At 40.5% G+C, this 25,198-nt stretch overlaps 1 protein-coding gene and 1 long non-coding RNA gene across 3 annotated transcripts; one reads left to right on the top strand and one right to left on the bottom strand.

Moving 5' to 3' along the window:
• Window positions 1-1,034: 1,034 nt before the first annotated feature.
• LOC117518889 lies at window positions 1,035-20,620 on the bottom strand. The gene is made up of 3 exons (XR_004563113.1): window positions 20,611-20,620; window positions 16,488-16,491; window positions 1,035-1,153 (listed from the first exon to the last, which is right to left on the bottom strand). It is a non-coding gene; the product is annotated as an uncharacterized LOC117518889 (long non-coding RNA).
• plvapb (plasmalemma vesicle associated protein b) lies at window positions 7,907-24,780 on the top strand. Of its 2 annotated transcripts, none has more exons than XM_034180129.1 (9): window positions 7,907-8,351; window positions 9,369-9,545; window positions 9,751-9,853; window positions 9,968-10,169; window positions 10,249-10,468; window positions 16,709-16,858; window positions 19,341-19,478; window positions 23,067-23,152; window positions 23,420-23,998. In XM_034180129.1, the coding sequence occupies exons 1-9, from the start codon at window positions 8,148-8,150 to the stop codon at window positions 23,424-23,426; spliced, it is 1,287 nt and encodes a 428-aa protein (XP_034036020.1). In that variant the 5' UTR covers window positions 7,907-8,147; the 3' UTR covers window positions 23,427-23,998. The 2 variants fall into 2 exon arrangements, with proteins under 2 accessions (XP_034036020.1, XP_034036021.1); XM_034180130.1 differs by lacking the exon at window positions 23,420-23,998 and adding an exon at window positions 24,398-24,780 and having other exon boundaries at window positions 7,909-8,351.
• Window positions 24,781-25,198: the final 418 nt, after the last annotated feature.

The raw sequence follows: 25,198 nt of genomic DNA, 5'->3' as shown, positions 1-25,198 counted from the left end.
CACTGAGTTGTCCTGATCCAAAATGGTGACCATGCCCCCTTGCTGGGATATGTCTCAGTGTGACTGCGCACTCCAGTTAAGTCCACCAAGCAATAAAATCATCAGAGTTAATTTATTTGTCTGTCTGTTAGCAAGATTACGTCAAAACTGCTGCACGAATTTTGATTCAATTTTCAACACAGATATTTGGCCATGGAAGAACCATTAAATTTTGGAGGTGATCCGGATCCGGATTCTGGATCAAGTTTCACTTTATATAAGCTTTGAAGGATTACTGTTAGGAGGATGGGCAGCACTGTTGCCTCACAGCAAGAAGGTTATGGGTTCAATTCCCACCTGTGGCTTTTCTGTGTGGGTTTGCATGTTCTCCCCGTGCTCCGGTTTCCTCCCACATCCAAAGACATGCGGGTTAGGTGGATTGGAAACTTTAAATTGTCCATAGGTGTGCGAGTGGGTGTGAATGTTTGTCTGTTTGTGGCCCTGCGACAGACTGGCGTCCTGTCCTGGGTGTACCCCGCCTCACACTCTATGACTGCTGGGATAGGCTCCAGTCCCCCGCGACCCTTAATTGGACTAAGCGGTTGAAGATGAGTGTATGTCTATGTTAGGAGGATTACGTTAAAACTACATATTAGGCCATGGAAGAAGCCATTAAATTTTGGAGGTGATCTGGATCTGGATTGGCAGATGTCATATATCTCTGATTGCTCTTGTTCTTATATAGAGCTCTGTGCTGCTAACAAACTCCACTACCTGTCACAGCTTTGTCATGGTGTCTTTTGGTTCTTATTGCTTAATTTAGTCATTGAAGCTTTTTTTGTTCAAGTACCTCTGACGTCCCATCCCGGGGGGAGATGTCGACTCTCATCCACTTCATGCTATAGAATCTGGGGGAAAGCAACGGGTCTCAGAGCACCATCTCTCTCTCTCACTCTCTCACTCACACACAAGTTCTTCCTATTCTTCCCTCTTCTTCTTTTTGCCTGATTTTGCTGCTGCCTTTTTTCTTTCTTCCTTAGTCTTTTGTTTTCCAATCTTCTTCACGTAGTTTTGTGTTAGACAGAGAATGTACAGTAATGTAGGATTGTCCTATATGATGTGTTTTGTTCTTTGACATTTCTTTCTCTGAATAATTGAATCATGAAAACGACTCCTCATACTGTCACTTGTTTGAGTTGGTTTCTGCAGATTAAATTTTTTATGTTAACTTTTTGGTTTGTGCTTTGTACCTTTTGACCAGCAGATGTCAGCAGTTTCCTTTAAGAGAGCAGAAACTCTGAACTTCAGCTGTTTGACCTGAGGTTCGAGTGACGCTCATAACTGTTTTTGGATACAAAACAGCTTCTATTTTAAAAATTGTTTCAGCCTTTGTATCTTAAACTTGTTGCTATTCTTTTGTTAAGAGCTACAGAAGCAAATGAGCTAAAATGCAGATTTATACACTTAGTTCAAGATTAGTTACATCTGAATTAGGTGAGTGGTTTAAGAATCCTCTTCTTTTTTGTGGGACCAAAATTTGAGAAACCATTGGTTTTATGGCCAGGTGTGTTTGAGTCATTGTGATGTCTTTTACAAGAAATGGGTTAAAAAGTAATCCATCTTGAATTTATTGCTATTAACACATAGTGAAAAGTCCAAAAGTATCTCTGTCATTAAGTTGATGGAGAATATGTGGATAACAAAATTGAACTCTTTTGTATATGGGACCCAAATTCATTTTTTACGGAATCAAAAGTAACAGGACAGTAGGCTGTCCACTCCTACATAACCACGACTGTGAGAGATTGAATCATTTAATTTACAAGTGAGCTGGTAGATGTTCTGGAGTTGATTTCAAGTGTTACATTTGGAATCTGTTGCTGTCAGCTAATAAGGTGAGGTCCATCACTTCTGGTGAAGTTCACATCATATGGTCATGAAACAAACGATTTAAGACTCAGTAAAAAAAGGCTTCAGTGAGCTCCGGAACACCAGAAGACCCAGAGAATGAGTGATGGATGATAGAACTGTATCCTGTTCACAACAGTTGGCCAAAGATGTTTTATCTATTTAAGTCAGTGCTCAAGAAAAAGCTTCATCAGAATAACTGTAGAAGGTTTACCACAACATTGCAATCAGGTCACCCCCAGAAGTGAGTTTATTCAGCTGTTCTTTATTTTTGCTCAGCTTTAGAAAAACAGAGGTACCATTATGTACCCCAAATGCAATGAGTGCATAAATGAAACAATACAAAATATATGCTATAATCCTGTATATCTCCAATTTCACAGAACATGCAATGAAGGCATATTGATCAAAATATGGACAAATCTGACACAAATCACATCAAACCAAAACGCAGCATTGTTTTGCTTATAAGGCACAGTGACTTAGTGATTTACACTGTTGCCTCACAGCAGCAAGGTGGTGGGATCGCTTCCCATCTACGGCCTTTCTGTGTGGAGTTTGCATGTTCTTCCTGTGTTTGGTGGGTTCCCTCCAGGTGCTCCAGCTTCCTCCAAAAGACATTAAGCTTTGTTGAGTGGAAACGTTAAATTGACAATAGGTGTGCGTGTTTGGTATGAATGTGTTTGTCTGTCTGTATGTGACCCTGCGATAGACTAGTGTCCTGTTCAGGGTGTACCCCGCCTTACACCCTATGACTACTGGGATAGGCTGCAGCACCACCTTGACCCTTAATTAGAAGAAGCAGGTATAGAAAATTCATGAATGTGACGTCATCACCTTCACAAAGGCGAGGCTACAGACGCTGCACCCCAGTGCAGTTTGTTGATTCTAAAACAAGAGACAATAAGACAATAGACCTGCTGTATGCTAATCTCAAGGAAGCATACAGTGCCACAGCCCTACAGCAAAGTGGACCATAACCTGGTCTGTTTGGGGCCAATTTACATCCCTGCAGTTTGGCTGTAACCTGTGAACACCAGAGTGGTATGTAGGTGGTCACAGGACAGAAGGCAGTCTTCATGGATGTTTTAAGGTGACTGACTGGGGCGTGCTCTGTGATGTGCAGGGGGAGGACATTGGAAGCATTACGGACTGTATTCAGTGTTTCGCAGTTGTGAATCTCGTGCCGTCTCACGGCTGTGACTCACGCGAGAGAGTTTCAGCAGAGTTACGGTTCAGGGCAACAAGTCTGGACAACAAGACAACATCGGGGCACGGCAGAAGTTCATCACAGGTGCTACACCTCCTCTAGATAACCCTCTCAACTTGGGAGAATGTGTCATCATCATAATCACCCGTGAATTCGCTGGATCAACGCCATCCACACCCTCGTTAGCCATTGTTTACATGCACTGTGAGACACCGGAACTCTGCTGGCACCTCAGTGCATTCTGGGAAGCACAGGGGGCTGCCAGGGGCATTATGGGAAACATAAAAGTACCGAATAACGGATTATAGCAACTTCTGAACAGACAATATCATCCCAACCAAGGCTGTGCGCCATTACACCAATAGCAAACCATGGGTGACCAAGGACATCACGGCGACACTGAACAGGAAGAAGGCTGCATTCAAGAGTGGAGACAGAGAGGAGCTGAAGAGGATGCAGCTTGAAATGATGAAGAAGATCACAGAGGGGAAGGACAGTTAGAGGAGGAAGCTAGAGAGCAAGCCTCAGCAGAACAACATGAGGGAGGTGTGGAGTGGGATGAGAACCATCAGTGGTCAGGTTAAGAAGATGGACCAGGTGATGGAAGGAGACCAAAATGAGGCCAATGCGGTAAACATGTTCTTCAATAGGTTTGACAACATGGACTCTTCCCACTCTTACCTCAGCTCCTCTCAGTGCTCCCCATCCCATGTGCACTCACCTCACACCCCAATTACGTAGCACTCCTCCTCCTCCTCCCACCAACCTGCCCCCACTCCGCTCCCTCCACTACTCCCTCACTATTCTCTAAGCCTCCCATCACCATCACTGCTGAGGATGTGAGAAGAGAATTTAGTTGCCTGTGTCCATTGTTGAAGGAATGTGCTATCCAGCTGTGTAGGATTTTCCAGCACATCTTCAACTTGAGCCTGAGCCCGATGGTTGTTCCTGAGCAGCGGAAAACCTCATGCCTGGTTCCTGTGCCCAAGAAGAAGAACCCCAACACACTTAATGACTACAGACGTGTGGCCCAAACATCACATGTTATGAAGTCACATGAGAGGCTCGTCCTGAGGCACCTCTGCACAGTCGTGGAACCATCGCTGGACCGCTGATATGAGTTCTTTTTAGTTTTTGGAACAACAGTTTTATATATGTGTGTGTGTGTATATATATACACACACACACACACACACACACACACACACACACACACACACACACACACACACACACACACACACACACACACACACACACACACATACTGTGGGGAAAATAAGTATTTGACCCCTGTCAGTTTTGCAGGTTTTCCCACCTACAAAGAATGGAGAGGTCTGTATTTTTTATTGTAGGTACACTTCAACTGTGAGAGACAAAATCTAAAAAAAAAATCCAGAAAATCACATTGTATGATTTTTAAATAATTAATTTGCATTTTGTTGCATAAAATAAATATTTGACCCCCTAGAAAAACAAAGCTTAACAATTAGTACAGAAACATTTGTCTGCCATTACAGAGGTCAGACATTTCCTGTAGTTCTTGACCAAGTTTTCACACTGCAGCAGGGATTTTGGTCCACTCCTCCATACAGATTCCACACAAATCTTTCAGGTTTGGAGTTTCAGCTCCCTCCAAAGATTTTCTATTGAGTTCAGGTCTGGAGACTGGCCAGGCCACTCCAGGACCTTGAAATGCTTCTTACGGAGCCCCTCCTTAGTTGCCCAGGCTGTGTGTTTGGGGTCATTGTCATGCTGGAAGACCCAGCCATGACCCATCTTCAATGCTCTTACTGAGGGAAGGAGGTTGTTTGCCAAGATCTTGCAATACATGACCCCATCCATCCTCCCTTCAATACGGTGCAGTCGTCCTGTCCCCTTTGCAGAAGAGCACCCCCAGAGTTTGATGTTTCCACCACCATGCTTCACGGTTGGGATGGTTTTCTTGGGGTTGTTCTCATCCTCCAAACATGGTAAGTGGAGTTGATTCCAAAAAGCTCTATTTTGGTCTCATCTGACCACATGACCTTCTCCCATGCCTCCTCTGGATCATCCAGATGGTCACTGGTGAACTTCAAATGGGCCTGGACATGTGCTGGCTTGAGCAGGGGGACCTTGCTGCCCTGCAGGATTTTAAACCATGACAGCATCATGTGTTACTAATGTAATCTTTGTGACTGTGGTCCCAGCTCTCTTCAGGTCATTGTCCAGGTCCTCCTGTGTAGTTCTGAGCTTTCTCAGAATCATCCTTACCCCACAAAGTGAGATCTTGCATCCCAGACCGAGGGAAATTGACAGTCATCTTGTGTTTCTTCCAGTTTCTAATAAATAATCATAACAGTTGTTGCCATCTACTAAGCTGCTTGCCTGTTGTCCTGTAGTCCATCCCAGCCTTGTGCAGGTCTACAGTTTTGTCCCTGGTGTCCTTAGACAGCTCTTTGGTCTTGGCTATGGTGGACAGGTTGGAGTGTGATTGATTGAGTGTGTGAACAGGTGTCTTTTATACAGGTAACAAGTTCAAACAGGTGCAATTAACACAGGTAAAGAGTGCAGAATAAGAGGGCTTCTGTTGTGAAAGTGTAGTGACACGGCCCCACAACAGGGGGCGCAAATGAACGGTCAATAGATGAGCCAAAAAGTAACAATTTAATGTTGTGAAGGTGCACAACGAATACACAGACAATCTCAGAATATGATTACAGTCAATCCACAAAGGTGACGTGTGGGCAGGCTCGAGGATAGAAGACGTCTGTCCTGAGAAGAGCCGGAACCACACGATTTCCGCCGCCACCGAACCTGGTGAATACTGGAGCCGCCAAGTCCCGAATTCCCAGGTGATCACTGTCCCCGACTGTCGGATCTGGTACTGCCGGCAAAGAACAAAGACAGTCAAGTGTGGGTGTGTGTACACCCCGTAACAACAACGGTGGGAATGCCACCTCCACCTCTCACTCAATATGCTGCAGAGTATGCAGTGAGTCCTCAGGGGAAAAGAGTGCCGTCCTGCACTCACTCAGCTTCCACCAACAGAGGGACCGGTACTCCTGCAAACACTCACAATATACAGATTATACACAAACGGCTGAGGATATTACCTCCAGTGAAGTACGATATCTCGGCGATGAGGTGGAGATGACGTCTGGGTTTTATGGAGTGGGATGATGAAGAATGAGTGACAGCTGTCAGGACATAATGAGTAACAGCTGTCACTCCCGGCTGTGTCCGTGGCGGCAGCGCCCTCTCGTGCCTGAAGCCCGCACTTCAGGCAGGGCGCCCTCTGGTGGTGGGCCAGCAGTACCTCCTCTTCTGGCGGCCCACACAACAGCTTCTTAAAGAAAAACTAACAGGTCTGTGTGAACCAGAATTCTTGCTGGTTGGTAGAGGGTCAAATACTTATTTGCAACAGTAACATACAAATAAATTATTAAAAAATCATACATTGTGATTTTCTGGATTTTTTTTTATTTTTTATTTATTTATTTTTATTCTGTCTCTCACAATTGAAGTGTACCTACGATAAAAATGACAGACCTCTCCATTCTTTGTCACCCCTGTGGAGTTGTGGAGTTGCGTCAGGGCATCCTGCGTAAAACCTGTGCCAATTCAACAAGAAGATCCACCTTGGATTTGCTGTGGCGACCCCGAGTGCAAACAAGGGAGCAGCCGAAGGGACTTATATATATATATGTGTGTGTGTGATGATGTGCCATAATAGCAGAAGGCCAGAAGATCTTGGTGAAAAAGCGGGTGGGGAATGGGGACATTTTTAATCCTGTTTAATCCATTCTGACACCAGTCCCCTTATTTATTTACTCTCAAAGTTAAAAGATCTGTAGTGTTTACATTATGTGCCCACTACCAAAAAGAACGAAAGGAAACACATAGAATAACACCACCTGTGTGAATCTGTGTAGCAAGTTCCACTGTGAAGTCTTATCTCTTATAAGACATGGATATTACCTCAAGAATAAAATAATACTTTTTTTTTACCCTGATGGTGTCTGCTCTGTAATCGTATTGTTATTATTATTTTTCTTTTAATCTTGGTCTTTAAGCGTTTAGGTTTCCTGTTATTGTTCAGAAGTTGAGCTGATGTCAGACCAGTCTCCTGATAGTCACTCGCTTTCTGTCATTCGAACATAACTTCATAAATTAGGTTTTCCGGTGAGGACAGGTTGTCAGGGAGACAATGGGGAGCAGGAAAAGCACCGGCTCAGACGACCTTTCCCCTTTCACACCCAGATAACGGTGAGGGGGAGGATCCAGTGTGTCTGCACTGCAGGGAGAATTTGTTATTCCCTCACTCCTAAAGAATGACAGGTCCCTATTGTTTTCATTTTTTCACTCCTCTACTGCCTTGACTCCTTTCCGTGCTGGCTAGGGACAGGATATGGCGGAATTCCCCCCCCCCCCCCCACCTATCAAATCCACAGATGGTAGAATTTATCAGATACTCTGACACACTGCAGTTAAATTTCTGTAAATTAATTGATTTTTATCATATGACACGCAGCACGAGGGACCAGTTGACTTCCTGGGTGGTTGCCATGCAGGACCCAAGGGGGTTCTGCGGTGTTGTGGATGCGGTGAAGTGCAGTGCCAGCGTGCACTCCCAGCAGATTTATTTAAAATAGTTGATAGCTGAAAATGACTAATTTAAAATGTTGTTTCAGTGGGTTGATTCTGTTGCAGCGTCCAGGAAAATAACGTGAGCAGCAACGCTCATCCGACATGTCACAGTGACAGATGTGGGGGGGGGGGGGGGGGGGGGGGAGAGGGGAGGGCCAGGATGGACTGGAAATGAGTCTCCAGCAGCCTTTATAAACATGGCCCCTTTAGACACCTTAGGGTTACCATTACAATCCATCCATCCACGCCATTTGTGCCTTTCCTGCTGACAGCACAAATTCACTCTCCATCAACGACTTTTTTCACACTTCAGATTGAAAACGTAGCACCTGCACTGCAGAGGAACTCACATCAGAAGGGAAACCTCCCGGCTTAGCAGCAAATCTCCAAATCTCCTGCCATCATTCCACCTCCAGCAGCCATGTACAGCTCCAACTACTCCCGAGCCAAATTTGGCCTGGAGGCCAGAGAGCCACTGCACAGGTCCAGAGGGAAAAGCTGTGGATACTACATGAGGATCATTTTCTTCTTTTCCTCGCTGATCCAGTCTCTGATCATAGTCAGCCTGGTGCTTTTCCTCATCTATGGGCAGCCAGAGAAGTCTGCAGAAGAGAAAAGGGTCAAGGTCAGTGATCTGACATTTTCAGTGTTTTTAAATATTTTGTGTAAACCTGGTCAGATGGGACAATATGGGAAAAGAAAAGAGAGAAAAAAAACTTGCAGTGATTCTGGCATTTACGTTGACTTATCCTTCATTGCAGACTGCATGAACCCAAGATATAAAGTTTGTTAAGTCAACTTAATTTCAGTTGTTAATGTATTTAAGGCCTGCCACACATTTCCAAATAACAACAAAAAAATAAATAAATAAATCGATAGGATGTGGGCAACTTATTCTAAATATAAGGACTGATCACTTTTACAGCCAGTTTTCTTCAGACAGGTCAGTGGACAGAGATGTGAACTAAATGTGGCTTGGACTTCATTTATATCAACCATTAAGAATTACTAACAGTGTCATACTGTATGGAAAATCTGTGTGATGCAGGCATTTTTCAAAAATTGAGTGACCTTGCTGGAAGCACACTCGTGAGGGAAGCCACCAAGATACCAATGACAGCTCTCAAAGAATTATAGACTTCTGTAGAAATAGAAGTCAAAGTCAATAGAAACATCACTGCGTTGTTGTTTGTTTTGTTTTTTTGCGTGTGTGTGTGTGGAGGGGCGTTTTCCATGTTATCCCAACTTTTTAAGATTTGGGATTTTTTTTTAAAAATCACACATTTTATGACTAATTCTAAAAAAAAACAAAAAACAAAATCGTTTTCAACAGATTCAGTCGGTCTGCTCTGTGTCAGCCTGATCCTGTCAGATCTCAGAAGCTAAGCAGTGCAGGACCTGATTAATACTTGGATGGGAGACCTTTGGAACACCAGCAGCTGTCTTTATTTCTCCAGGTAAAACTGGAGTTGCGTCAGGAAGGGCATGTGCCAAAACCTGTGTCAAATACTAATGCGGATCAGGCTGTGTCTGCTGTGGTGACCCCAAACAAAAACAGGAGCAGCGGAAAGTACAACAACAACAAAGCTGTAAACATACAGCAATGATGATGATTAATAATCTGATTATTGTTATTATTCAGGACCTGGAGCGAAGCTTCAACATCCTGAGTGACAAAAACATTGAGCTGAAGAAGGAGAAAGCAGATATCAGAACTCAGCTTGGAGCTCGCATGGCCGAGAAAGCTGCACTGGAGAAAGATCTGGAAAAGGAGAAGATCAAAGCCAACAAAACGGAGACTGCACTCAATCTGAAATTAGTACGTGAAGCGTGTGTTCATTTAAAAAATAAAATAAACATAGTCTTTAAAGTGACATTTTTACAAGGTGTTTGGTTTCCGAGTCAAACAAGATGATAATTTCCTTAAGTATTGTCACAGGTTTCCTATGAGTCTCTGTGGTAATAAAACATGACCCACAGATCATTAATCATGGTGTAAATGTGGATGCTTTCTTTCCTCACAGACTCAGTGTGAAGGTTTTAAAAAGATAGCATTGGCACGGAGCGCGGCGGTGGCGCCATGTTCCAGCTCTGCCCAGCCGGCTTCTGTGGCGATCAACAGTGGCAGTACGTAATCATGTGACTCCACACATCAGGAAACATGACCAACCCCCCCCCCCAAAAAAAAACTCTGTTTAATGGGTGCTTAATGTTAGTAGTGATAATTTTGTTTGCCTGCAGGTGAAATAAAGACATTGCAGAGCCTGAACGAGCAGCAGAACGCCATGATACACCTGATCAATGCCAACTTCACCCGAATGGTTCAAGACCTGAGCCAGCAGAGAAACGATGCCCTCAAAGACCGAAACGGTCACCACCAGGATGCCATCACGCTGCGCAAAGAAAACACCATCCTGAAGCAGCAGCTCACCACCTACACCAAGTACACACCCCTTTAATTCTATCCACGAGTTCAAATGTGAGCCAAAATGTGACCTTTATTTTCAATGATTTGTGCCCAGGAAGTGCAAAGAGGACTTTGCTCAGTCTCTGGATGGGATCAAGACTGTAACCAGTGCCTTCCTGTCCAAGATTAACAACCTGTTTCCCCACCAGATGACCTTTCACCTCACCTGTGACAGCCAGCAGGAGCAAATGGAGAAGATACGGAACAGCTGCACAAACCTGTCCAGAGATGTAGAGAACAAGTTCCAGATATATTTAGACAACGTGGGCAACAAGGTGTGTGCACCAGTTTTAGTGTCTCAATGTTTTAACTCCTTCAAAATATCTCTATTATTACAGATTTTTAATGGAATTTGGCTCAGGTTTTACTGCGTACGTGTTCTTTTTTGTGTGTCAAGATTTGGCCATATTATCAGAGAAATGATGGAAACAACCATATGTGAGAAAGACGATGATTAAAAATTCTACAGTCAGGATTCTGGTCCAGACCGTGCTGACTGTCGAAGAGGACTGAACCACTGTGATGACAAACTTTGTGTAAAAGTTTTAATCACATTAACAATGTCAACAAATTAGATTTCATTCAAAATCTTTTTGGATTACCAAACCAGATAAGGACAAATTTATTAGCCCAGCCCCAAATTAACATTTTCTTAAAATTTTCACAAGTGCTTTTTTAACAGAGCAAGGAATTTTCAAAACAGTATTTGTAAGCATCCTAGTTTTATTTTGGATGCTTACATTATTTTACTTTTGCACACAGAAACAAAACTATTTCAGAAAAATCAAAAACTACCAGGGTCAAAATTATTAGCCCCTTAAGAACAGACCTTTTTGTTGAACTATAGCACAAAGAGGTTAATATATGAGAACTAGAGTCCATAGTGACACTGAGCCCTGTCCCGGCAAGGAGGCATGGTCGCCATTTTAATTCCGGGCAACTCATTGGGAAGCGCCCATAGACGCTCAGTCTTGTCAAGAAACAGGTGGAATATGCCGGAAAGCTGTGCATGTTGGCAAAGCCACAAACAGAGGAAGAAGGGAGACAATATTTCCTTCCATAAATCAGTGGCTTTGGTTATTCTTGTCACTTTGTCTGTGACGTTTGGACAATAAACAGGTGTATGTTGCCTGTGTCGTCCGAGGACACGGACCATTGACTCTTCACTTATGTCTAGTTGATATTTTCTCCTGCTGGACTGATGTCTAGTTAAAATATTTGTCGTTAGTGATTAAAATTGTTTGACAAGACCAATGATTTTTTTTTTTTAATTTTGCACTTTAAATAACCGAACCGCTGCTCGGAGATTATAATGACCGGTGCTGGGCCGCTAACAGTCACAGCCTCACACAGAGACATGCACCCACACTCGGTCAAAAATAATTGTGTAAAAATCCAATATATATAAATGTATTGTAATGTTTTAGGAACCGTGCTGCGCTGATCACAGCAGCAGCAGGACATCTCAGCAGCGCAGCTTGAACATATGAGATACGTGTAACTTTCAACACAAATATTTTGGAATGTGTGGGTGTCAGAGTAAGTTTAATACTTTCCTTTCCTTACATAATTTAATGTTAATAAATTTTACTGTCTCAATATCCAGGTCAGAATGGCATTTTAACACAAACTTTGCGAGCGTTTTTCTGAGTGTGTTCAACATATTTAACAGCTGCACACAAGAAAGAAAGAACACGCAGCTGTTTTACCAAGCCATGACAATGTAAACATCACAAATAATTACCTTTATAGATGGCAAAACAAAACGACAAAACGCTTTCTGCAACAAAGAACTGCGTCCAGCTGGGATCACAGCGGGTGGGATCATCATGATGATGTGCGTGGTATTGTGTGTCAGGGGGCCTAAAGTGTTAACAGTGTTTAGTGCAGTAATCATTTATTAAGGGTGTTCAGTATCTCTCTATCATATTTAATATATTAATTAAATCATGAGTTGACATTAGTTAATGCAGTATTAAATGTTGCCTAACATTTAATAAAGTGTAAACAGTGTTTAGTGCGACTATGGATTCTAGTTTTTATATATTAACCTCTTTGTGCTATAGTTCAACAAAAAGGTCCGTTCTTAAGGGGCTAATAATTTTGACCCTGGTAGTTTTTGATTTTTCTGAAATAATTTTGTTTCTGTGCGCAAAAGTAAAATACACAATATCGAGTCTTCATATTAACGCTCTTAAATATGATGAAATATTGATTTTTTTTGACAGAGTTCTGAAAATTTTTTGAAAATTTGTTCAATTGGGTTTTTTTCCACTTTTCCAAAATTTTTCCTGACTTTGACCTTTGCCCTTGAAAATGTAATCATTTCTTGCTTGTCAGGATATGAATCGTCAGTAAAAATTTCATAACAATATATGAAAAATTGTGGGCTCCGGGCTCTTCACAAACAAACAAGCAAACAGGGGTGAAAACATAACCTCCTCCAACTTCGTTGGTGGAGGTAATAAATTAGCTAATGGATACCCATCCAGATAACAGTGTTCTGTAGAAATTGTGATGGATGGAAAACAAAACGAGAGCTTCCCATGTTGACAATGCAACAGTGTTTCATTTATTTTGTTTCACAGGTGCAAAAACTCACGAACTTCAAAACCAGCTTGACACAATGGACCATCAAAAACACAACAGTAACAGCGCAAAAACATCAGAGAGGTCACATCTGTGTAGCTCAGAGTGAGACGAACATTGATGTGCGCTGGACATACATTAGTACATCGCACAACACAGAACACAGTAACCACAAATGACAACCCGTGAATTATGTCCACAATGTAAACTACATGTTGAATTATCTCCGCCACATACAACCCCCCAGAATTCACCATAAACAAAAATAACAAATGTCACTGAAGGAGCGGGCAAATAACCCGACTCCTCCGCACTCCTCCGCACCAGAGTGTGGGAGGCACTGTGGGGTAAGGCCCCCGGTAAGGAAGCCCTAGGCCTCCCACGGGGAGCCTGGACTGAGTAGGAGGCCCATGGAGGAGGACAGGCAAGCCCCATGGGTCTGTCCAGATCCAGGTGGGCTGGCTTGAGACAGTCCACCAAAATGTGCTCGGCTTTACTGCCTATGTCGACCACATTCATCATAACATTTTTACTATACCTCTGCCTTGGGCCCATTTTTCCTCCTATTCTTTTCTTTTTTTTCCTCCCCTGGGCACCAGACAGTTTGGGATGTTTTTTTTATTTTATTTTGAGAAGAGCTCATCATGAGACACTTTTTGGGTGGAGGTGGGGGTGGTGGTGAGGAAACTATTATCACCATTGGTATTTAATAGGCTTTGCTATGTACTCTCTTAACCCAAATTAGTTGAGTTTAATAGAAAATTACATGGAAACCCGTTGCCTAAACCACTTTAGTTTTTCCACAAGCTAAAACTAATGAGGTTAAGTTGTATGAACACATCACAGTAGTAGTTGTTACTCAAAATTATTAATTCACATAAATGATTTGTCATTGATGTATAAAATAACTTTTAAGTTAAACATACATAAACATATATAACAAGATAATAAACATTATTAATCACTACTTAAAACAATTTGTTAATTTAAGTAATGTCTTTTCTTGTAATTTAATTCATTATACCATCTTGGTTTTGGATCATAATACATTGTTTCAGTAAAAGTGTATGGAAGGAAAGGAATGAAAGAATATTGGGGCAAGCAGTGTTGACGAACGAGACACAGAGCTTTTCTGCACTCTGCCAGAAGGAGATGCTGTTTTATTTTCAACCCCAACAACACAGAAAGTGGTGGAAAGCATCAAATGCAATACATTTTTCACTTATGGTGGCAACAGAACACTTAACTAAACTTGACTAACCCAATTGAACTATTCATCACAATGAATCAATAACACTAACCACACTATTAAACTAACAAGAAACACAGTTACAACACTTAAAACTCCCAAAACCCCATACTCCCATGATGCACTGTGGCATAACAGTTCACAGTCGTAGCGACCAGCCCGGCGATTGCTACAATACATTTAAATGTTCCAAAGACTTTTATTTTTTTAAAAATTACAAAGGAACAGACAAGTAAAAACAGGAAAAATCGAAAATTCCAAGAAGGACTATGAACACACAGCATTTAACAATACCTGCCATATTGTGAACAGGAAAAATACTGACATACATTAAAACTGCACTGTAAAAAATGTGACAAATGTTTACTCAAAAAAGGCAACAAAATGGCACATAATATAATTGAGTAGATTTTAAGTTCTACAATTTTGTTTGTTTATCTAAACCTAAACAAAAAAATTAAGTGCATGTTAATAAAAGCAACAGTTGAAATGTTGAAATGTTTGATTTAGTAATAGCACGCCAAATGAAGAGTTGGCAATATAACTAGTAGTTATATTGCCCAAAAATAACTTCAGTTTAGTTAACATGTTGTCACTGGACCAGTCTTTTGGCTAAACTAATTTCCAGAATGTTATCAACAAATAACTAACTTGAAGCCTACATTCCACTTTCTTTAAATCAGTGTTTCTTTCAAAAACCTACAGCCGTAGCGGCCAAGTGTACATGGCGTCAAGCGAAGAAGAAAAAAAAAAAGCAGCACTTAAACACTAAGCTAATTTCAGCATTTAGCTAACTTGTCACCAAACCATCTTTTGACCAGAAAGTTATGTGTTGCTCTCAAAAATCCACAGCTTTTGAATTTGAGCACAGCGCCATGAGCGGTCTTCACACAGGACATACGCGCACACCGGTTGCTAGGTAGAATTTCAAATGGGCCCCTCCCCTCCCTTACAGAAACTTAAGACATAAAGTTAACTCTGCTTAACATGATCGTTGCACTGAAAATTTCAGCTGAATAGTGCAATCAACTAATTTAGGTTAATATGAGAATGTTTTTTACAAAACACAAAGGAATAATAATTAATGATCACTCAAAAGTTTAAGTTAAACAAAATCCAGGTTTACAGTGTAGTTAAATCAATATGGGCTTGTGTTTTTTTTTTTTTATATTAATACAATAACATGCGTTTGGAGGACGGTATGCATTTTCAGAGGCCCGACATCCACGCCCAGTCGCCAAAAATGACAGGTATTCGCCAGAGTTAGACGACGGCGAATATCTGTCATTTTTGGCGACTGGGTGTGGACGGAGGGCCTCAGAAAATGCATACCACACGACAACTGCATGTTATTTGCAATATTATCACTTACTGAGATACACAACACGTGGAAAGACATTAACAATATTTAATGTCATTTCAAAACGCATGACACCCAGCAAACGCGTACATAAAACGGCTCACTTTTGTCGTGTCGGCTGGCGCGCGCTGCACTCCAAATTCGCCAGGGTGTCCTCATCAAGCTGGCTGCTTTGGCTGCTGTTCATTGTTGGACTATCCATGATAAAATCATCTGGAATATCCATATTGGGATCAACACACACTTCTCACCTTTTCGTGTTATCGTCTGCGGACAGTTCTTGTGTTGCGCATGCTATGACGTCATCACTTTATGCACAGCGGGCGGGTACTGGGATACCTGCCTGTTACTGTGGGCAGGTATGGACAGGTAGCATAAATGTAAATATATGCTACCGGCCCAGCAACGCCTCAGTAAGTGATAATAATAAGAAGTATTAACTAGTTTTAGTAAAAGAATAGTGAAAATTTACTTTATTTTCCCCCTCATTTGTGCTCCTCGGGCACAAATGGTATACAGTACCTTTGGTATACCTCGTGTCAAATCTGCAGTTCTACCTTGAGTATTGTTTGAAAAAAAGTGTCATTAGTACTTAAAATTATGTTGTACTAACTTGAATGCTGTAAATTGAAACATTTTAATTACATTGCATTTTAATTTAGATGAAATCAAATGATATATGGAAGACTAACTTCAAATATTTAAGTTCTAATAACATAATTGAGTACATGAACTTGAAAATAGTACATGAAAACAATTAGGTTATCAGTTACTTCAACTTATTTATTTATTCATTTATTTAACATATGGCCAACTTATTTAGGTTTATCATGTAGTATTTATTGTTTTTAATATCCAAACCCTTTCTTTTCCACACTGACCTTGTCAGTCCCTCCCCCCCCCCGCCTTAAACGTCATTTAGAAATGACTGGAATATTCCACAGCAGGGTTTGGATGGGAAACCAGCTTCTCAGGGGAGGAAGTTGATGATAAAGCTGGCTAAAGAGTCAAATGTCCTCTGAGGAGAACTCAGGGGGTCAAAGCAGGACTGCTGATAACAACACACATCCTCAGCAAGTGTGTTTTTACTCCTTACAACACTATTTCATTCTGACTTGATTGGTTGCAAAATGATACACGAGAGCAGATTTTCTTTCCCTTTCTTCTTTAGTTGTTTCCACACAGACAAAAATAAATAGAACTTGCTTTTTGCTTTTTCCATCATTCTTGCTAACTTCTACTCTGAGATTTAAAAGCAAGTGCAAAATGTTTAGTGTCTGTCTCAGGTGAGAAGGACATCACATTTGGTCCCTCCAGGTGGCTGACATCCAATCCCTTTCCAGTCGTCTTGAGGTGAACAATTCACACTTGACCTCTGACCTGGAGCAGTGCAAAAACAGTCATGATCAGAAGATGGCTGAGGCCAGCAGAAAGCTCGAGCAGAGGCAGCAGACTCATGACAGCCAGGTATGTGATATAATCATATTAACCCACAGTGAGCTCCACAGGGCACACACAGGAAGCGTGGCTGATTTTTAAAAACTGATTTCATCATATATGGTGAGATGTCTCTGATGCATTTAGTAACATACAAGAGGACACCAGGTTTATTAAAACATGGCTTGTGGAGCTCATTGAGGGACAAATTAATCCAGAAAAGCCACTGTTCCTGCTGTAAATTGCATTAAGACGCCCACCAACATGACGGAGAACTTTAAAAAGGTCATGTGCATGTCAATGCCATTGCATGGTCACAGTTAGTTAGAAAAAAGAGTGACTCGACCAAATGTAATCCTTTAAATGCATGTAATGCCCAGTGCTTATTTAAGGCAGGCGTTTTATTTTTTTCCGATGAGGTTTTGACCCGACCATTAAATGAGGCAGGCCCGTATTCAAGGTCAGGCTTTTTATCGAGGAAATACATAAGCCTAATTGGTGCTGGGGCTACCCCGTAGATCGTTGGGCATCTCCTGATTGTAACTAATCTGTTACATACATATAATGGATTTTGTCCATTTTATACATATAGCAGATTTCGATTATAACGGACAAAATTTGCTGGTCCACCTGAATCCATTATATTCTACTTTCACTGTATAAGAGACTGTAGCTAGGCAGCACGGTGGTTTAGTGTTTAGCACTGGTGCCTCACAGCAAGAAGTATTGTGGGATTTCTTCCCACTCTTTCTGTGTGGAGTTTGCATGTTCTCCCCATGTTTGCCGGGTGCTCCAGCTTCCTCCCACACCCAGACATGCAGATTAGGTGATTTGGAAACTTTAAACTGTCAGTAGGTGTGTGTGCAAGTGTGAATGTTTGTCTGTCTGTATGTGGCCATGCGACAGACTGGCGTCCTGTCCAGGGAGTACCCCACTTCATGCCCTACGACTGCTGAGATAGGCTCCATCGCCCCGTGACCTTTAGTTGGAGTAAGTGGGTATAGAAAATGGATAGATGGAGACTGTAACTTATAGTTTTATAGGATAAAACCCATTGTAATTTGCAAATAAACTGATAAATGAGATTGGCAGGTAAAGGCAGCCTGGAACCAGAGATGTTCTCTTTGGGAAATAAGCATGCTCACTGCAGAATCCCTTTTATCCTACTGATATGTAGCCTACTCAATTCTAAACAGACATATTGTCAGAACTCCTCTTATTTTCATACTTTCTACAAATACAGTAAAAATGTGTTAATATGAAAACATGATATACAATTCAGTATATTTTCAGAGTAGTTATTAATGTGTGACAGCATAGTGGAACAAACGGTAAACACGCAACAAGCAGAATATCCCAGGTTCAAGGTTGCCTGAGGCCCATTCACCAGCACATACAGCTGGACTTGTGCTAAAAAACCAGTTCAACATATGGATCTCGTGCCATACCTCTTATGGTGGCCCAGACCAAATGGGATTCAATGTCCAAATGTAAAAATTCCATTTAAATTCTACAGAAATAATTACTTTAATATCATAATGATAATTTAGCAGAAAAATGCTTTTGGATTTACTGGTTTGAAATGTAAATTTTTGAAAATTTCAGCAGCTTCATACCATAACATTTCTCAAGTTGTTCTGCAAAGGTATTTATGTATTTATAGTTTTATAAAAACAATGAGTTTTTATTTATTTTACAGTGACTTTAGGTTAAGATTGTGTTTATGGTCTTTTAGGATATGTTTGGGAACCTTCAATGAAAACTTGAAATGCTGTGGTAATAAGGTATCATTTTGAATGAATGTGTGAATTTATTTGGATACCAATGATAACTAGTACAAATATTTAATTTTAAAGAAAATATAAATTTTAAACCTAATTATAAACCTAATTCACTTCCGGTGTAAATGTCACACCAATGTTGGTGCATTAAATCCGTTCTAAGATTTGCCACAGTTTCTTCTGTTATTTTCCTTTTGAAATTTGTAATTTCAATATGATCAATTTTATCAACTAAGGAATTGTAAGTAAACAGGCAAGTGATCACTAATATGACTAATAAGTAACCCACCCATTAAATTCCCAAGAATAACATTTGTTAATATATTGTTAATGAGTGTCGCTGTGTCATAGTAATCTTAGTTGGATGTGTTATCACTGGATACAATCCCATACAAAACACAGAATCTAAAAATTCCGCTATTTTGTATTTGACTATGAGGATTTAGAAAATCTATGTTAAAGTCTCCACAAACAAACAAACACTTATTTTGAGGTGTTCATCAGACCTCCCTTTTCCTCCTACACTCCAAGTGGGTGTGTCATACAGAGTTGGCAGGACTTTATGTACCAGAAGTGTAAACCAAGTCATTTCAGGACAAGGTTTTGCTTATAACCTGAGAGACTGTTGGCATACAACTGTGAAACAATCTTGTGTAACTGTAAAAAGTATCTGGAAACTGACTGTACACAATAGGGCCCCTTTAAAAATCAGATGTGCACATTTTGTTTAGATGGAGATGTATTTGAAAGAGCAGAACCAGCTGAGAGAAGAGAAGAAGGTGCAGGCAGACCGCCTGGCTGGTCAAGACACAGAGCTTCAAGCCCTGAAGAGGATGATCCAAACACTCACTGCACAACCCAACTGCAAGGTGAGGTGTCCCGACAAAAATCACATGGGTGATCATTTAGAAAAACTTCACAGAGATGCTTATGTGCTGACTGTTTGGAGCAGCACTAGCTTTAGACACATGGAAGCATATTCGTGATGATCACAGGTGGACACAGTTCAGCCAACAGCTAATTACCAAAACTAACTTTTTCATTACCAGAACAGGTTCTCAGCAAGCTTTGAAAACAATTTGCAGACCGATTAGCTTCCATTACATTTACTTCTGCTAACTTTAAGTCAATTAACACTTTTTAAAATACAGTTTAAACATCTGTGTTTGGAAACTCTGAAATCATACATTTGTTCCTTGAATCCAACAAGTGAAACTGAAGTCGCGAGTCGGCAGTAAGCATCCCTCAAGGAGACGAAGGAGCAGGTCAAGCCCTTAAATGCGTTAATTAGATCATTAAAATGATTTTCCATTTGTATTTTAATTTCTTATTCATTTAATACTTTCTGTACTGTGAATAAACCGAAGATTGAATTTAAGATACTGTTTAATTTGTTCAGTTAGTTAATTATGTACATCTTGAGCATCATCTGATCTTTGCATGCTAAAACTTTTCGGGAACCTTCATATTTATGCAACATATACAGTATTGCTGTGTGTCACGGTGCTGTGTGTGGTGGTGCGGTCTAACCAGTGATGCCGGTAACGCGTTACTTAGTAACGCGTTACTTAGTAACGCGTTACTCTCATCTGACCACTTTTTTTTAGTAACGAGTAATCTAACGCGTTAATCTTTCCAAATCAGTAATCAGATTAAAGTTACTTCTCCATGTCACTGTGCGTTACTATTATTTTTGCATTGTGGGTCGATAGCAGCATTAAACGTGGTCCGTGGGCAGGAGGACTGAACTGCCCACTTTAAGTGAGCTGCGAGCTCATCCACGGTTTTTTGCAGCAGCTCCCGGGCAGCAGCTACGACTTGTCCTCACCTCTTAAAGCAGTGACAACAGCACAAATGCACTGAGCTTTACAAAGACATTTTTATGCTTTTTTTTCTCTCTCTCTGAGCCGCTCCGTATCTGCTGCTAAAAACAGCTGGTCCTCCGCCACGCGTCAGGCACGTCAACAACTAACACTATTTTCCACTCAAATGCACCTAAACTCTCTTTCTGAGGACCACATGATGTGAAAACACAATAAAACTTTCTTACCTGTAAATCTGGTCATGTTTCCTGCGTAAGTAAATGTTATCCATTCTTTGTGCCCAAACGCCAAGGCAGGGATGAATCCAGATGGAATGGGGGCGTGGGGCAGGGATGTACCCCCCCACAACACCCCTAGATTAAAGGTCCAGTTTTGAAGTCGTTTTTTTACTACAACTACTAATACTACTTATAATAATAATTTCGACAAGTAAAATGTTTACAGAGAATTTAAATGTTAGAAAAAATTTAATAGTTACATTTATAAACAATGTAGGTTAGAAATTTCAAGTTTTACTGTTACAGTGCTGTCAACAGTTAAATATGAGGTCAAGAAAGAGGTCTTTATTTTACTTTTTATAAAACAAGTATTTATTTTCATTGAAGTCAAGAAAGGGTGACTATAAAGTGAGTTTTGGCAAAACAAGTATCATTGTCATGTTGAGGTGGCAGAGGGTTGTTGTCGGCAGCTGGGGAAAGTAACTAAAAAAGTAACTAGTAATCTAACTTAGTTACTTTTCCAACTGAGTAATCAGTAAAGTAACTAAGTTACTTTTTCAAGGAGTAATCAGTAATTGGATTACTTTTTCAAAGTAACTGTGGCAACACTGGGTCTAACGCACGTGTCCGAGACTGTCTTCTGACCTGCCGGTGTGAGAGCTAAGGTACGGTCACATTAGCTGCAAACGACAGAGGCAAAGCGGTGACTTGCCATTCATTTTGAATAAAAGTGGGAATTTTCGCAGTTGCACGAGACAGTGATCGCTCTGCCACCAGCTAGGCGGTGCCACAATACACTTGTAGTCTATTTTATGTAATTACCAAGCAACACAGCACACCGACTGCCAATCCGAGTGACTAGGCTGGTTGCTGTAAATAATCCAAGATCAACTTCAACTTTTTTTTTTATATATAGCGCCAAATCACAACAAACAGTTGCCCCAAGGCGCTCTATATTGTAAGGCAAGGCCATACAATAATTATGAAAAACCCCAACGGTCAAAACGACCCCCTATGAGCAAGCACTTGGCTACAGTGGGAAGGAAAAACTCCCTTTTAACAGGAAGAAACCTCCAGCAGAACCAGGCTCAGGGAGGGGCAGTCTTCTGCTGAGACTGGTTGGGGCTGAGGGAAAGAACCAGGAAAAAGACATGCTGTGGAGGGGGGCAGAGATCGATCACTAATGACTAAATGCAGAGTGATGCATACAGAGCAAAAAGAGAAAGAAACAGTGCATCATGGGAACCCCCCCACAGTCTACGTCTAAAGCAGCATAACCAAGGGATGGTCCAGGGTCACCTGATCCAGCCCTAACTATAAGCCTTAGCGAAAAGGAAAGTTTTAAGCCTAATCTTAAAAGTAGAGAGGGTATCTGTCTCCCTGATCTGAATTGGGAGCTGGTTCCACAGGAGAGGAGCCTGAAAGCTGAAGGCTCTGCCTCCCATTCTACTCTTACAAACCCTAGGAACTACAAGTAAGCCTGCAGTCTGAGAGCGAAGCGCTCTAATGGGGTAATATGGTACTACGAGGTCCCTAAGATAAGATGGGACCTGATTATTCAAAACCTTATAAGTAAGAAGAAGAATTTTAAATTCTATTCTAGAATTAACAGGAAGCCAATGAAGAGAGGCCAATATGGGTGAGATATGCTCTCTCCTGCTAGTCCCCGTCAGTACTCTAGCTGCAGCATTCTGAACCAACTGAAGGCTTTTTAGGGAACTTTTAGGACAACCTGATAATAATGAATTACAATAGTCCAGCCTAGAGGAAATAAATGCATGAATTAGTTTTTCAGCATCACTCTGAGACGGAATACACTCAGAAACAGCTGCGTTCCTGTATAACTCTAATGTGTTTCTCATATATTTTGTAAAGGTTAGTGAAAAATAAAGCTCTAAATCTAAAAACATTGTTCTTGTAACCAGACAACACTTCTGAAGTGATTTAAAAGATATCCTATGGAGTTTTAAGGGCACGCATCAGGAACGTGTGAAATAACAGGTTTTGCGGTGTGATGAAACCAAACCCATAAACTTCAACTTTACATGGACAGCTAAAGGTCCTTCACAAAGGTTGTACCCATAGTGCACACATGAAAAGCGTAAATCGTATTTCCTCAACTTAAGTTCCCAAAGCCAGTCATGGGATTTAACATTGGAACCATCCACCCTTTTGTGCTGTTAATGAGTTTGAACACAATGATTACAGTAAGGTGGCATGTGCAAAGTTGGCACAAAAAGGCAGCAGCAGGAAGGATGGGCAGGCGAGATAAAGAGAAAGTTTTTAATTAGTCAAAAGTTCACACAGCATCACATTAGTACTGCCACTTTTTCTAGGAATTGTTGCATGGTGGTGGTGTGTGGGTATCAACACAAGGGTGTGGAAATGACATTTTAATGACTCTTTTGTTTTGCAGCTTGGTGTGCCCTCTGGCCAACAGGTGGCCCCGCAAACAGCAAACAAACAGTCCGGGAGCATCAGAACATCTGGCATCACCCAGGGGTACTTTTTATATTACACATGCATGTTTCAGAGTGTTAATCACACATTGTGCTGTTGATGGCTGTAAAGTATTAAAACACTCATTGCAAAGTAAAACACTTTGAACTAACATCTAAATTGTCATTCAGTTGGTGAAGCACAGTTCTAGCTGCCGGCAACCACCTTAGCAATCTCTCTGCTTCCCTGTTGATTTACTGCTGGTGAAATAATGCCTTAGGTGCAGGTATTTCCAGCCAATTGATTGTGCTATTTTTCTCTCTGTCCGAGGTACTGACCAGACCTTCGACGAATCCTGGCCCTGACCGCAGGATGCCCTGCCTGTTGCTCCAATGACTGGAAGTTGTATCGTTTTGGGACCTACCACTGCTGGACACAGACACACATAGATTAAAGACCCAAGATGGACTGCTTCTAGTTTCAATTAAGGGCTCTATTTTTGTTGCACTTCTGTTTTTCTTTTTCATTTCTTCTGTTTGTTAAGACGTTTTGGTAAAATGTGTTGAAACCTTGCAACTGAATGGCATAAGCAGTGGCATTGTTGTGATTTGGCACTATACATATAAAATAAATTGAACTGAAATTTACTTCAGCTGTGGAATTCAATACAAAAACAGAGAAGTGGAATATAATGAAACAGACTTTCCAAATATTCTCTTTTATTTTGTTTGTCAGAGGAGCCCCTATGACTAATTAATCTAATATTGAGATTTTCCAATATGGAAGAGCTATTTAAAGTACTTTGAGTCAAACATTATGGAACATTTTGATTCATATTCAGTCATATTCAAATGTGTTTTTTTTAGCGATTTCTTATGATGATAACTAAAGGACTAAATACATATTTCCTGCAGGTTAACACATAATTCATATACAGTATATATATATATATATATATATATATATATATATATATATATATATATATATATATATATATATATATATATATATATAGTCATTCTCCAAATTAAAAGATTGCGTATGAAATGAGGATAAACAGATTAAACATGGTTAGCTTTGATGCAACAGATCATTACCAAAAAAAATATGTTTTGAAAATGTTGCAGTGGTCTTGGTGGTCACTATTACTAGGCTCGGGGGAGGCTATTTCTAAGGCGCTCCTCTAAGTTAATCTCTCCCTGCAAAAAAAAAAAAAACAAAAAAACAAAACAAAACAAAAAAAAACACAACAGTAAAAACATGACTTCTTTAGCAGAAGTAATAATTGTTCTTTTTTTCTTGCAGGTGACAGGAAACAAACATGAGAAAAAGTACTTCGAGGGCATACAGTGATCAACAATTTGCTTTTATATATTTTTTTAAAACGTACAAATCAGTGACTAAAACAATCTTGACAAACTGTAAATATTTTGTAAACTGGGAACTCCATACTGATAACATATTTAATGTTATTTTGCCGTGTCTGCTTCAGAATGTATATTTTACTGTTGAGTTTAAACAATAGACTGTGAAAAGCCCTGCTATTTTTTTTATTATATTCTGGTAAATGTAAAAAACAAGCAAAAAGTTCGTCACACTGATTTAATATTTATACATGTATATTTTTCTCATCATTGAGGGTTTTTGTGCACTGTACCCCCCTTTAAATAAAATGACTTATTTACCCCTACATTGTAATAAATTTGTAGGTCTTAATTGCCTTTTTTTTTGTACTTTGCTTCTCTGGCTAAGAAACCGACGCAAGCAAACCGACAAACAAAAACATCGCACACTCACTATCTGTAAATATCATTTGGTATATTTCGTATGGATAAATACAACTGAAGTTTATTTACATCACATCTGCCTCATCACTGGAATAAAGATAAATATTTTGATCAAATAGAAAGTGAGGCTGTAATTTCTCTCATACTCACACATCTGCTGGGGATTTCTTAGTTCTACCGGAAGATTTCAAAGCTCATGTTGGCAATGATGGTGAACCTTGTAGGAGAGACTGGGAGGATCCGACACCAACAAAACTGTTTAAATACCTGTGGTTCCATCCTTGGGCCTACTGTGTTGGAAATTATCAACCATTATTAT

The sequence above is a fragment of the Thalassophryne amazonica genome, chromosome 10, assembly GCF_902500255.1.
Source record: "Thalassophryne amazonica chromosome 10, fThaAma1.1, whole genome shotgun sequence".
NCBI classification, from domain to species: domain Eukaryota; kingdom Metazoa; phylum Chordata; class Actinopteri; order Batrachoidiformes; family Batrachoididae; genus Thalassophryne; species Thalassophryne amazonica.
Note: the sequence above shows the minus strand (reverse complement) of the source record. Positions and strands in the feature narration are given on the sequence as shown.